The sequence below is a fragment of the Apis mellifera genome, linkage group LG6 (genome assembly GCF_003254395.2).
Source record: "Apis mellifera strain DH4 linkage group LG6, Amel_HAv3.1, whole genome shotgun sequence".
Taxonomy (NCBI): Eukaryota; Metazoa; Arthropoda; class Insecta; order Hymenoptera; family Apidae; genus Apis; species Apis mellifera.
In genome coordinates, this window is record NC_037643.1 from 12,567,005 (window position 1) to 12,580,447 (window position 13,443).

Here is a 13,443-nt window from a genome sequence, read left to right on the forward strand (position 1 = left end):
TTATGTTGTTGCGAGTCAACCCGGCCGACGTGATTAATGCAAGAGAAACGCTCGCTACCATTGGTTCGAAATAACATTTGTGATATCTCGTCTCCTGCTTTTGTAAATATTAATCTTCTGCTGTATCGACAATTTACGTTGTCAGTCCTATAATCGTTCTTTTTGGAATTACTAAAATGCGCTTAAACGTTGCGAATTTTTTTGATTTTCAATTCGAACAGTAATATTGAATAATTTTTTTTTTTAGAATTATTCAAATAGTATTGCTGAGAATTTTATTTCCACTTTTCTCCCTCTCTCTTTCTCTCTCTCATACTCTTATTTTTATCTCTTCTCTAAAAGAGAACTGTTTAAATAAACAGGCACAGTCATTCAAAATTTATATTTCTCTTCAAAAGCGCGTACCATCTTCAAATTCCGCCTCGCTTTGACTGCCGGAAGTCTCTCTTCGAATGATATTCTAATGTACCCAAAGATATTCCAACGATTCTGATACATCGCAGGTGAAACGGTTTATGCGGCGCCATCGAAAAAGACGAGCACCGGTGGAGGGACCTTAGGGCGACGAACGCGGCGAGGTCACACCAGCGCTTTGAGCAGCAGTTCCACTGCTAGCGATCGTTCCGAAACCGTCTTCCCGGACGAGCATTCTCGCATGCATCTTACCAATGGTGAGTATATATCTCCGCCCCTTTCTATATCTCGCGTCATTATCATTGCCTGTCATTGCATCATGCACCGTTTGTCGTGTTATTTTTGTCCATTGCATGCGATCACTCCATCTGACGGCGAATTCGAGAACATCACGGTGCACGATATAACGATATATTAGGAAGATGTGATAAAGTTGTATATAACGAGGTTGGCGAGGTCTGCACAGTTTTGCATCGAAAAATATTGACACGAGAAGATAAATCGTTACGAATATTGTGGTTAAAATTCGAACATTATTGAGGACAAATTGAAAAATATTTCACTTTAGATTTGGAAATGTTTTCAATCACAATATTTAGAACGATCAAATAAGATAATAAACGGAATAACGCACAAGAGAGGTTGGAAAATTTGTAATCGGATATCAAAATCAGAGAAGTGTGAAATTATATGCGTTGAAAATCATCACTATTATCGATAGATCGATAATTTTATTGAGGTTAGATTAACGAAAAATAAAATTACACGTACTTATAATAGGCATTGTGATTAATATAATTTTCTCAAAATTTTATATTGCTAAAATTCTCAATATGTTATATGGAAGCAGTAAAGCGAAACAGCGATAGGTCAGACGTTCCGTAAGCCGTGTTGAAAACAACGAGGTTAGGAAATCCTTACGATCGAATATCATCGATAACAGAGTTAGAAAATCCACATTTCGAAACATTGGGTAGTCGCGCGCGGATAAATTCATTGATTGCCGCGAGCACAACCGGTCCCGGAAATCGCAACGTAAAATTTCCCGCGGAGCGATAAGTTAACGATCCGTGCCTCAAATACGATTACCAGACTAACAGGATTACCGGCTGGTATCGAGCCCCTGGCCGGAGTTAAATCGGGTTTCGTGTAAACGTGTTCCTCGTTAAAAGCTTAATATTAATAGTCACCCCGCTCGACCGGAAGAATCTGCGATTTTTATCCAGGTATTCCTCGTATGTATTCGATGTCGTTCTTCCACGTCCTATAGTTATTGATGAATGTCGAAAGTATCTTTTAAATTTTTTTAAGACTTTTTTTAAAATTATTAAAAAAAAATTACATATTATTAAATATGCACGTATTATTACAATTTTTTGGAATTGGATTATAAAAATTAATAGATAACGAATATAAATTTCGAAAAGATTTTATTCGATAAGTTCTTTTGAAAAAGTTGGAATTAAATAAGCCAACCACCAAAGAATCCATAGAGAGAATTTCTCGTAAATCTTCACTCTGGAACAATTACACTCGATTTGCACGATTCTGAGGTACTGTAATTGCAATGCCCATAAGCGAAAAGAGAGATCGTAAGATCAAGGCAAATGTTTCAAAGGGTGCGCCACTGTTCCGCCGGTTAACAGTGTCGTAATCGGCAAACTGCCTTACCTATGCGCCGGCTCGTTAAATAACCAAGGGACTCAAAGGTTATGAGACTTAAGTTCGTTGTTGCGCGATTCAGTATTGTCGCTCGTCGATATAATCGGTCATGAAATTGATATAACGACAATATCATTTGCTTTCTACGTTTCCAAATAGACCAGTAGGCCGTATCCATAAGTTGAGAAACACTTTTCAGCCAACGAATGATAAAAAATAATTGATATTTTTGCTGCCTTTAGCTCGTTTGGAACAGGAGTGGGGAGCGTGGAGAAGAAAGTAGTGGTAGGCATAGCCTAAGAGTCTCGAGCATAACCGAGTTAACAGTTGCGAGTAGCGAGGCCGGGTTAGTTACCACGTAGGTCAGCGTAGAAGTTAGCCGAGCGGCTATATTGTTTCGGAATGTCGTGGGTATTTAGGCCTAGGCTGGTCGCGGGACAACGTTCGCCGGCGTAACGCAGTTTTAGCGTTACCACGGAGATGAGAAAGTAGCTTTGCGGCTTCTCGAGTTCCTACCCTATCGTGGCCCCGACGTCGTCGAGTTTTCGACGTGGTGGTCGACGAGTCTGGTTGCCAAACTTTTAAACGAAATTTCGTCGAATCTCGTTTAGCCGGGGTGTTTCGTTGACGCCGGAGCCCCAATTAGTCGTCTGCCGATATCGCGAAACAACTACGGCGGTGCTCGGTGCGAGGGGAGACAGCTTAGAGGGGGGAATAGCGAGGGCAAAGATCGAGCACCGCACGGATACGGATCGTTTCGTCCGGGAATTTGCCGCTTCGCCAGTCATTGCCTCTGCTTGGCGAAGTGTGATCCCATTAGATTCCGTGGAAATTAGCGGCGCGGATTAAGACCCGGCACCGAGCTCTGGCACGGCTATGTAGCGGCGTTCTTGGATCGCGTACGTAAGGTTGGATACGTAGATGGCGCGATGCGGCGAGCATGGATACTCGATTGAACGTTTGCCCCCTGGGCATAGAGAGGGCGCTCCGTTAAAGCGAATCGCTAGATCAAACTTCTTGACGTTGACGTATCAGTGACACGTGAGCGACTATGGGATGGATGTGGATATTTGATGGTGCGTGTGTCGCCTCCGGTTAGACTATCGTGTCCTGCTCCATGAGGATTAGTTAAATTTATTTTCGGACCGTGAAATGAGAAATTGTAGAATCAATTTAACGTTTGAGGGAGGAAGGATGAAGAGTGTGTGTTTGATGCGAGAAAGTTAGGTTAATCTAGGAGATTATGTTGTGAATTTTGTATATTCCTATAATCTATAATTAGTATTCACTGCTGGGATCAAATTATGTGATATTATTCCTATTGCCTTTTCGTTTTTCGTTTTGCGTTTATCTGAATTCTATTATTAGTAATGAGAATGTCACGATCCTTTTTATTATTCGCGCGTATTTAAGTGCAACGATAAATCAGAAATCACGGGTAAAAAGAAGACGGGTCAGAAAAGGTTTTGCTAATGCGAAATGTTTTATATTAGAATACGTTTAAACGAGAATACTCGTGATAGCGAATATATTAACATAACTTATGTTTTAAAAATTCTGTATATATATATTTGCTACGTTTAATGCTTACTAAGTATATAACTCTTTAGGAATATAATTCCGTTAATCCCCTTGCGACTAGCGATTCTAACACAGTTTTCGACTGGCCTATATTAGACTATGCTGATCTAATGTAATATCAATCGTCTTTCTGAGGATGGTGAGCACAGGGTTAACGCGGGCAAGCGCTGACCATTGGGAACCATTTGCTAATAGATGCCACGAGATACCTCCATTAGACCGCAGGGATATTCCGACAGGCAATATAGCGTTTAAGATTCAAACTCGAATTACAGATCTTGGCAAAGATATAAATGCTAATCTTCTTCTATCAGTTTCCACAGTTAGTTTCCAATATAAAATGTTTCCAATAAAAAAAAATCTCGCGTTTCAAACGATTGTCAATCAATGTTTATCATGATCATATTCGCCTATACAGTGTACACATTTCGAAAAGTGTCTCTCAATGTTCGATCACGTACAAAAATTCTCCATTACCGTTTCAATTACCGTCGAAATAAAAAGATTCGAGGAGGCAATTAAGGCGGTGAATCAAAGAACACGTGTGTCTACCAGAGGTGGTGGGTGGGCATCTGGATCGCAGAATTTAATTTCCTGAAACGAAACCGCGAGCCAACAAATATAATATCGATTGGAGGCGATTGCCCTAGAAAATTTAACTGCGCCCCGATCGTGTGCGTCCATTTGGATCCGCGTATATACCAATGTAAATCCTGGGCCGATATTAGCTTATTTCAAAGGGGGAAAAAAAAATGTTGTCGGGGACCGGACGATTAATTACCGATCTGTCGGATTATTTAAATTGCAAATAATGCGGCCAACAGAGCCGCATCTTTGAACGAGGCCGGGCACATCTGATCCATTCGGTCGGCAGTTTAATGTGAAATACGATCGCTGGGAAAGCGTATAAATTACAGGAAAAACGGAAAAACGAATAGAGGAGGAAAAGATGTCACAGACACTGGTATCGATCGTGAATGGGATTAAATATTTTTTTTTCATCTCTCTCTCTCTCTCTCTCTCTCTCTCTCTCTCTCTCTCTGGTGGTCCAACTTCGATTTTTCTTTTTATTGGAAACCAAAATTTTTGACCCATTTCTATAGTTCTTCTCGATTCTTGTCGAATGTCAGAATTTAAAAATAACAATTTTGAAATTAAAAAAATCATTGTGTTCGAAAGTTAGCATGTATATGTATAATTTAAAAATATTTACTGATTTTATATCGAACAAATTTTAATTTAAATTATCGTCGAATTTTTCGAAATTAAAAATATATATTTTTATTTGTCCGGATAAGCGTCCAATTATAGATCCAAACTAGGAATGCTCCAGCGTACAATATTGTAAATATAGTATATTTGTATTAACACAATAGTATACAGTAAGTATATGTATTAATATAAATTTTACAACTTTCATTCGTTTATTTACTATTAATAGTTTCGAGCACAAAACCTTTTGAAACAAAAAGATACGTGTATAAAAATGCGAAAAATATGTGCCGCATCAGAACAAAATTTAACCTCCCTCTTATTTCTTTTTATATTTTTCTTTTTTTCTTTTTTCTTTCGGTGTAAATTGTGGACCTTATCTAAAAGATACGAGACAGCCTGGATCGTGGCCAGGTTTCTCGAAATAGGAATAATTTTAAGCACCACTTGAAAACTATGCCAATAGTCCGTGTCCGCCATTATCGTTACCGTTGCACTTCTTCCGCTTCGTTCCAACCAGAAAATCTACGGGCACGCGGTAACCTAATATTGAGCTTAATCGTTATACGTTTCGACAAAACCAAATAGAGAATTCCCCTTATATCCCCCCTTCCTCCTCCCGTCCATGGAAACTTTAACAGGGCGAATCTTATCGAATGTTACCATCGGGGAATGAGATTCTTAACGAACGAGCCACAGTTACGGGGAATGTAGAAATAAAAATGATAAGCGATAATCCTTAGCGAAGATAAATAGTTAAATCCTTAATTTTCGAAGTTTCCTGTGATTAGTCTGCAATTAAAATTTCGTTTCCAAGAGGAGAAAATTTTTTTTATCAAACTATAAGCGTTCGTGCGGAATTTTATGAAAAATTTAAATATATCCGTAAATAACGTGGATAAATATGCACATTAAATATTTGAAGTATTATAATATTTATAAAATAAAGATGTGTTTAATTCTATTTTTTTTAATATATTTAAAAATATGTATATCTTGTTTTTTTTATGAATTCTTATAAATTATTCGGAAACGCGATCCTTTTTGATTCGAGCAACATATTTTTTTTTTTTTTTACAGGGAATTGAACTTCATAACCTAGTTTTTCCATTGAAAAAACAAACAAATTTCATAACTCTCTCTCTCTCTCTCTCTTTTTTGAATTCATTTTTCATTTAAACTGTATTTCGAAGTTGCCTTTTTTAAATTAACCAGATTTACTTTACCTACTGCATAAAAATTGCAAATATACATTTTTTTTTTCTTTTTTCAACAATAAAATTCTAATTTCGTAAACATCAAAGGGTTTCGGGTTTAAAAAGTGTGCTTTAAATTAATATTTAAAATACAATCATCCCTTGTTGTTATATCCTTTTTTATTAAAAAAAAACGTGAATGCATTATTCATAATTCTTTATAAACTAGATAAATAAAATTTAAATTATTAATAGAATTTAACTTCTCCTTTATTAATAAACTAAATTGCATTCACGTAGATCTGCATTTACACGCGTTCCTAATAAAAAAAGGATAAAATGGGAATAAATTTATTATCCCAAATGATACCACTGCAATTCTGGAATCGACTCGCAAATGAATTTGCACGAGGAAGGAATCCTCGAGCAGCGCTGGTCAACGAACGTCTCGACCGCAGCGACTCCTGCGGACGAAATAATTCGTATTTACATGAATACGCGGCAACGTCGGACGTGACGAAGGCATTAGAGCATCAAATCGAGTTACCAGCGCGAATCGCTAACCGCATCAAGTCAGTGTCGGCCACCTTGTGCACCCTTGCCAACGTCTGACTAACTCTATCCACGGAACGGGGATATAACCTGGTTCGGCCCCTTTGTCCACTGCCGGCCAATACGATCCGCGATTGGTTAGTGGCGATTGACTAAACTTCCACTTTGTCCACGTTCTATCGATAGAATTAAACGTGTGAATAAATAAGCGCCCTGTGTGAAGTGTCCTTCCCTGTCGAGGGTGAAACGAGTTTCGCCAATTTTAACGATGCTAATTCGCGCCAGTTACTGGTTGAGATTCAGAGAAGAGATTAGAGAAATTAGATTGGTCGAATATTCGGTGCGGCTGTATTATTCGGATGAAATAGGTTAATAAAAATGGTTATCCATTTAGAGAAAATGCAAATGGAAAATAAAAGTTTTCTTTCTTTTTAATTGTTGTGTTACTGTTTAATTAATTATAATATAGGATATGTATATAGCATACTTATAATAATTTTAATTCAAAAAAGAAAATTTGATTAAAGAATTGCATAACTTAAAAAGAATTCGAAGAATATATGATATAATATTTTTCTTTATGTCGAACAACATCATAGAGGCAACGTTAAATCAATTATGCGTTAATATTTCTCACGATGGGAGGATATTTGGAGGCCATTACAAACTATAACAATGCTTCTGAAGTTAAACAATTTTCCATATTCAACGGTTGGTAGGAACGGTTGGCTGGTTACATTGAACGAAGATAATTCTGGCGATCGCGAAAGAAAATTGATTTCGATTTGATGTACGCTTCGATATAAACGGTAATCCATCACATATCACAATGCGATTTGAACCGCAGTCAATGACGTCGCGTTGACCGTCATCCTGGCAACACAATCGATTTTAACTCGATGCGGGCGTCGCGTTTGCCTCCGGCTAGCATTATGCCGTGTACCGTGTAAAACGATTTTGTCTAGAAACGAAATAAAAGGTCAACCGATAAACGATTATAATCTACATCTACGTCGCTGACAACCATGACGATCCCTCGATATCGTTATTGTTGTCGCAGTTTAGCAATAATCTACCCGCTTCGCGGATCGTTAATCGTCAAGTGTAGTTTTGCAGATTGCGAATTTATTTATTTAAATAATATTGAGGAATAATATTCTAATGTTTCGATTTTGGAAATTTAATTTAAAAAAAAAATGACGAATTGATTTTTTTCAATTTTGATTTGAAAGAAGAGAATGTTATTTTCAAAATAATTATTAAAATTAATAAATATATCTAATCCAATTTTTCCTCGATAACAGATGTCTATAAACTGGAAACTGTTATTTTAACGAATGACAATGATAATTTTTCACATGGGATAATGGAAATGCCCGATGGAGATTAACTTTTAATAAAGGGAGAGATAACGAGAAAAATTTAAAATACTGTCACGGAATATTAAAAAATATAGTGTGTATAACAAACGTATAAATTTTATATCAAATATTTTCGACTCGAAAATATGGGCAGAGAGGAAATCAAATAAAAACTTAATACGTTTGTATCCAAACCCGTATTATGTCCTCGCCAATAAATGCACAGGGATAACTCATCGAGGAGTCACGAGATGTCGCGGCGGGCATTTTTCTCGTCAACACGGGCTATCGACTTCGTAATTGAGCGTTACAGGTGTTCCCAACACTCGAACAATGCCGGCGGATTGTTCAATAACTGCAACGAATGTACGTTTCGACGGTAAAATCGTCCAAGATACGGGACGGACGCGGCTGTCGCTGACAGGAACGCATTGCGCGTTTCACGCTTCGCTTTAATTAAGCAATTATCACCGCTTATTACGGAAAATATCGAGTAACGTTCACGTGCACAGAAGAGAAACGGTCTTCGTTTGTAATTCACGGTGTTGACCAACGTTGTTGGTTAATTCTAGTGTATCCATAGTCAACAGGCTAATCCGTGTGTACGACATCTGGTACGTTATACATTTCTAGTAATTCTAAGCGTCGTCGAATCGTCATTATCGTCCTCTTTCCAAACTTATAGGTTAGGTAAATTTTTTTTATTACTTTAAGATTAAATTTTGTGAAATTAGCATCAAATTAATGATATTGATATTCGTTGTTATTATATCAGTATACACTTAAATAAGATTTATCGTTAATTTTCTACTATATTATTCTCTGTATTAGAGTTCTATCAGAAAAAGAGAAATAGAGCGAAAGAAAAAAAAGAGTTCGCGTTAATGAGCAAACTTTCCAACAATTGTCAACCGAACTCGAACGGTCTAATTATCGAATGATTCTTTATAATCTAGGCCGTGTGATCTCGTTACATCGTTATAGTTATGTTTCAACGAGCGAACGTGTGTATCATTCAGCATCATTCGTTTATTATTTCTCCTTTCTTTTTCATTTTCTTTTTTTTCTTTCTTTCTTCCATTTACGTGTCACACGATTTTTCCCCCATTTATCATGACAGCTTGTATCACTTTTAACAGCACGTTCGAATTCGCGTGTGCACCAGCCTAACCTCGCCGCACTAACGCACTTTTCTCTTCTGCACATTCCTTCACACGCGCAGCTCTGTCCAGGCCCATTTATTTCACAGGTACGTATCATCGTGTGTCAATGTTGCATCGTAGTTTGTAGTAAACCGCTGTTACAGTACGTAATTGTATTTAGTCTGTCTAATATTACTTAATGAGTATGTCTCTACCTATATGGCTATAGCTCCACCGAACAAAAGCTTTTAAAAGAAGAATTTTTATAGGACGTTTATAAGGCACAAATTAAAGAGACATTATTGTAATGGACTATAAAATTATATATCGTCACAAGCATTAGAGACTTCACTCGGTTAAGCTATAATTAATTTTCTTTATTAGATCTCTCTTATTACACTCTTTTATCCTCTAAATATCATATTTCTTTTTTTTTTTTCATGTAGCTTAACAAATTTTCAACGTTCTTCAATTATTCTCGTACTCTCTTCTCGTCTAATCAGATTCAATCAAAGTACACGAATTACATACACATACACATTTTCTTTTTTATAATTAAATATAATACATAATTTAATTTTATCGTGAAAAATTTTTATAATCTCTTTATTTATTTATCATCGTACTGTGAGATTCAAGCGTCATCATTGATGATACATTGTTTAAATGTAATTTTCGCGAATTAGTCGCGGGTAATCGCCACACGTACACGCAATTGCACACAGCGGCGAAGTTGCGATCGCTAAGTTAATAGATTTTAATCCAGATGGCCGAAGAGCGAAATTCCATTATCCGGCGTCGGAGTTGCCGCAAACCAAGTTACACAGCTTCGCGAAAGCGTAATAAACCACAGTATTGCAGTTAACCTTGATTTACAATAATGCGCCCTGTAACATTAACAACCCTTAATGGTTATACATTGCCCCAATTATATATATGCTTAACGCGTTATCGATTTGCCGCGTCATCGTCCCTTATTGCACCCGCTTTCTATTATCCATCGCGTGTTCTTACAAGATATACACGGATCACGTATATACAGATTGCAATTTGCTCCGGATAAGTACGATTAAATTCTAACGAGCTTGTTCGTTGTTCAGTGAGAGTAGAGGAGAACAAGTGTTTGTGTATGTATGTGTGTATGTCTGTGTTTGTGTATGCGTGCTCTTCTTCTTTTCCCTCTTATGCAACCAGGTATTTGTTATACGGTGAATTCTACAGAAGAATACGTTTGAGAAATGTAACGAGTATATCTTTTAATGAGAAATGCAATTATGTCGAATGAATAGTATTCTTCGAGAATATAACTATTTTATCCGGAAATAATTAGATAAAAGGAGAGGGGAGGAGATAAAGAGATAATTTCTTTTTGTATAATTCTTTTTTTATTTGAACATTCATGGTACAAATTGTAATTTAAAATTTTTAACACTTCATGAAGTTATAATACTTCATGAAATCACTTTGTATAATTGTTAAGGGAATCAGTGGAGTTTCAATGTTATTTAAAAATTTCAAATTTTCTACATTTTATAAAATTCATATGGGTAAATAAGACGTATAGTTTGACCACATCGTAAGATTCTCTCAATGATACTTATATTAAGTATTCTAAAATCTCTACTGAAAATCACTCTTTGGCATGTTTTTTCATCGAATCATATATCACTAAATTAATTCTTCATTAAAATATGAATCTCTGATATTCGTTAGTGAGATAGTGGAGTCTTGACGAGATTGAATTTCAGTTTCATAAGTCCAAAAAAAAGAAACGGCCGCCATGTTTGTTTTTCGCTAATGTGTACACACATACACACACACATACACGCAAGCCAGACGCGTACGGTTTCGTGAATACGTAGCTGAATACGCTTGTATTGCTTGCAGCATGCCTGCCAGCCCTTCTTTTGTGCCCTTTGCATTTAGGTAACTTTAATTATTCGCCGAGAAGAGTTCCTTACAAGTTTGAATAACTTTATAAGCAACTCGGCTCCGGAATGCCCGCAACGCGGGCCCCCAAGGGCCGGATACCCCGAGCACCCTGGCCGGAAATGAAAAATTTTTAGAATTACCGTCGCTGGCTTTAAACGGTGTAATAAGCGTTTACACTTAAAGTGAAGTCCAACGAAACGTTGGCTACGACGTGGATGAGGAGAAACTTTCGAGATATTTTCCTTGATACAAAGATTGTGAAATCCTTTTTGCGTTATCTTCGGTAGATTTTATTTTATTTATTTTTTATTCGCGGTGAACAAAACACAATGCCGATAGCACCGATAATAAAAAATGCAACGTAGGATGAATAACAATGAAAAGAAAAATATTCACTTGTTCAATTTTAATCGAAAGAATATTATAAAATTTGATCGAATCTATTTCTTCATTGATGATGAAAAGATTTTGTTTAAGAAAATTTAAATATTCGGAGAAGAATTAAAAATTTTGCGATGTATTTTTGGGAAAAAAAAATTATTCATTTACGTAATGCGCGTAATATCACGTGCAAAATAGATCCTTCATATCATACCCATTTACGAAACGTAATTAGGAAACGGCTAGTCATTGATGCTGTTTAATTGCTCGCGTTTCCACTGGATAATAATCCATTGGTGTCACGTGAACGCGGATAAGGGGGCGTAAATGAGAGAGAATGGAACTTTCATATAATCGTGCCTATATATGCAATCATCCATCCGTGAAATAAATGTTGCGTGCCACGCATCGATGAAGACACCCATTCTTTCCACTATGGTATCCTATATATATACATGGTTGCCCCTATTCACGAACAATTTTGATACGGTACATCGATAGCCTCTTTTCGATCTTACCATTATTTTTATATATCTATCCTAATCTTTCGAATTATTTGGACTAAAAGTTGTGGACAAAAAATTGTGTAAAATAAATTGAACGGTTGGCATATATAGTAAGATAGAAGAATTTCAACGAATAAAAATTTTCAAATACGCGTTATGCATGTTTTAAATACATACGCATGCATAAGATATGTGTGGCGCGACGAGACGCGAGAATTCAAGTTTTTGCGCGACTTTTTGCAGACACTGGTAGAGATTCACCGCCAGAGCCAGCGCCACCTGAAGTGCCGCCGCGTGGACCATCTTTGCATGCGACTCACACTCTGCGCACGCAGCAAAATCGAAATGGATGTCCACCGAACGCCACGGGAAACTTTGCTGTGCCAACCGATCAAATGCAGACGGAAAAATATTCGGGTAAGTCTATCTCTGTTTCATCATATCACACTTCTCAATCTTATGTCGAATTTTCGCCATGAGACATAGAACCAATTTTCCAACGAAACATTCGAATTTTAGATTAGGTTAGATTTCCTTCTTTAAAAATTGAGAATTAATAAGAATTTAAAGATTGCATGAAATTACGTATGATAATATTACGTAAGTTCGATGATTTACGTACATAAGAACACGTATTACGCATAAAGGAACATAGTACAACCCTTTCGGCGTGTTCACGCATGCCGATCGCTGACGCATCGAATTAACTTCCTACGCGATTACTCGGAATTAATTAGGGAACGGCTGACGAAGTGCACGCGTCGGCAGCGTTCCTCATTATTTCCACGGCCCTTCGTGCTTTATTGAATCCTCGAAGATACATTACCAATGCAGCCCGCTAGTTATGAAAGTTTGAGAAAGATAAAATCTCTCCGGTGAGCTAACGTAGAGGAAGTCCGTCTCTACCGTGTTCGACTAAGGGAAGAGGTTGAATGAATTTATTAGAACTGATTACTATTTAATTCGTCATCCGTGAACGAGAAAACGGATCGTCGGAGAATGTCGTGAAAATAATATTTTCAAGATGGAATGGCAGAATAGAATTCCTCAGAATTATTATTATTATAATGGTGAATATAAATTTTCAAAAAAAAAAAAATAACAAAAATTGTTGTTCCTTTTTAAAATTCTTCTTTCAATTCTCTTCTTAAAGTTTCGAGTTTATAACTACGATATGCTTTCAAAATCTTCTAGAATATTTACAATAAATATTCCATCGATATTAATACAATATCTCTACAATGGATATTTACCAAGAATTATTGTTCTCGCTGACCACATTAACCGACAAAGCGTATCAACCTATTGTTTGAAAATTCGAAGAGGATTGAGGCGGCCCAACCAGCTCGAGGTAATGCGGTTCAGTTTTCAACGAACGAGTGTTTAATTTCGCGGCGCGCCCTCTCTCCGCCCGGTTATGTAGATGCGAGATCGCGGGTGCGATGGAAATCTGTTTAAACTAATGGCGAGTATAGTCCCGGGGATTTTGCATTAACGCCCCCGT

General features: G+C 36.9%; 1 protein-coding gene across 5 annotated transcripts in view; it reads left to right on the forward strand.

Annotated features, from left to right (window-relative positions):
* Positions 1–13,443, forward strand: part of LOC411155 (teneurin-a) — a 658,614-nt gene that overhangs the window by 311,291 nt on the left and 333,880 nt on the right. For 4 of the 5 annotated variants that reach the window (XM_006569977.3, XM_006569976.3, XM_006569975.3 and 1 more), the window contains exons 6-8: positions 504–671; positions 9,201–9,227; positions 12,183–12,356. In XM_006569977.3, the coding sequence (XP_006570040.2) occupies positions 504–671; positions 9,201–9,227; positions 12,183–12,356 (369 nt within the window). The remainder of the gene's footprint in view (positions 1–503; positions 672–9,200; positions 9,228–12,182; positions 12,357–13,443) is intronic. The other variant, XM_006569979.3, reaches the window with a different exon arrangement.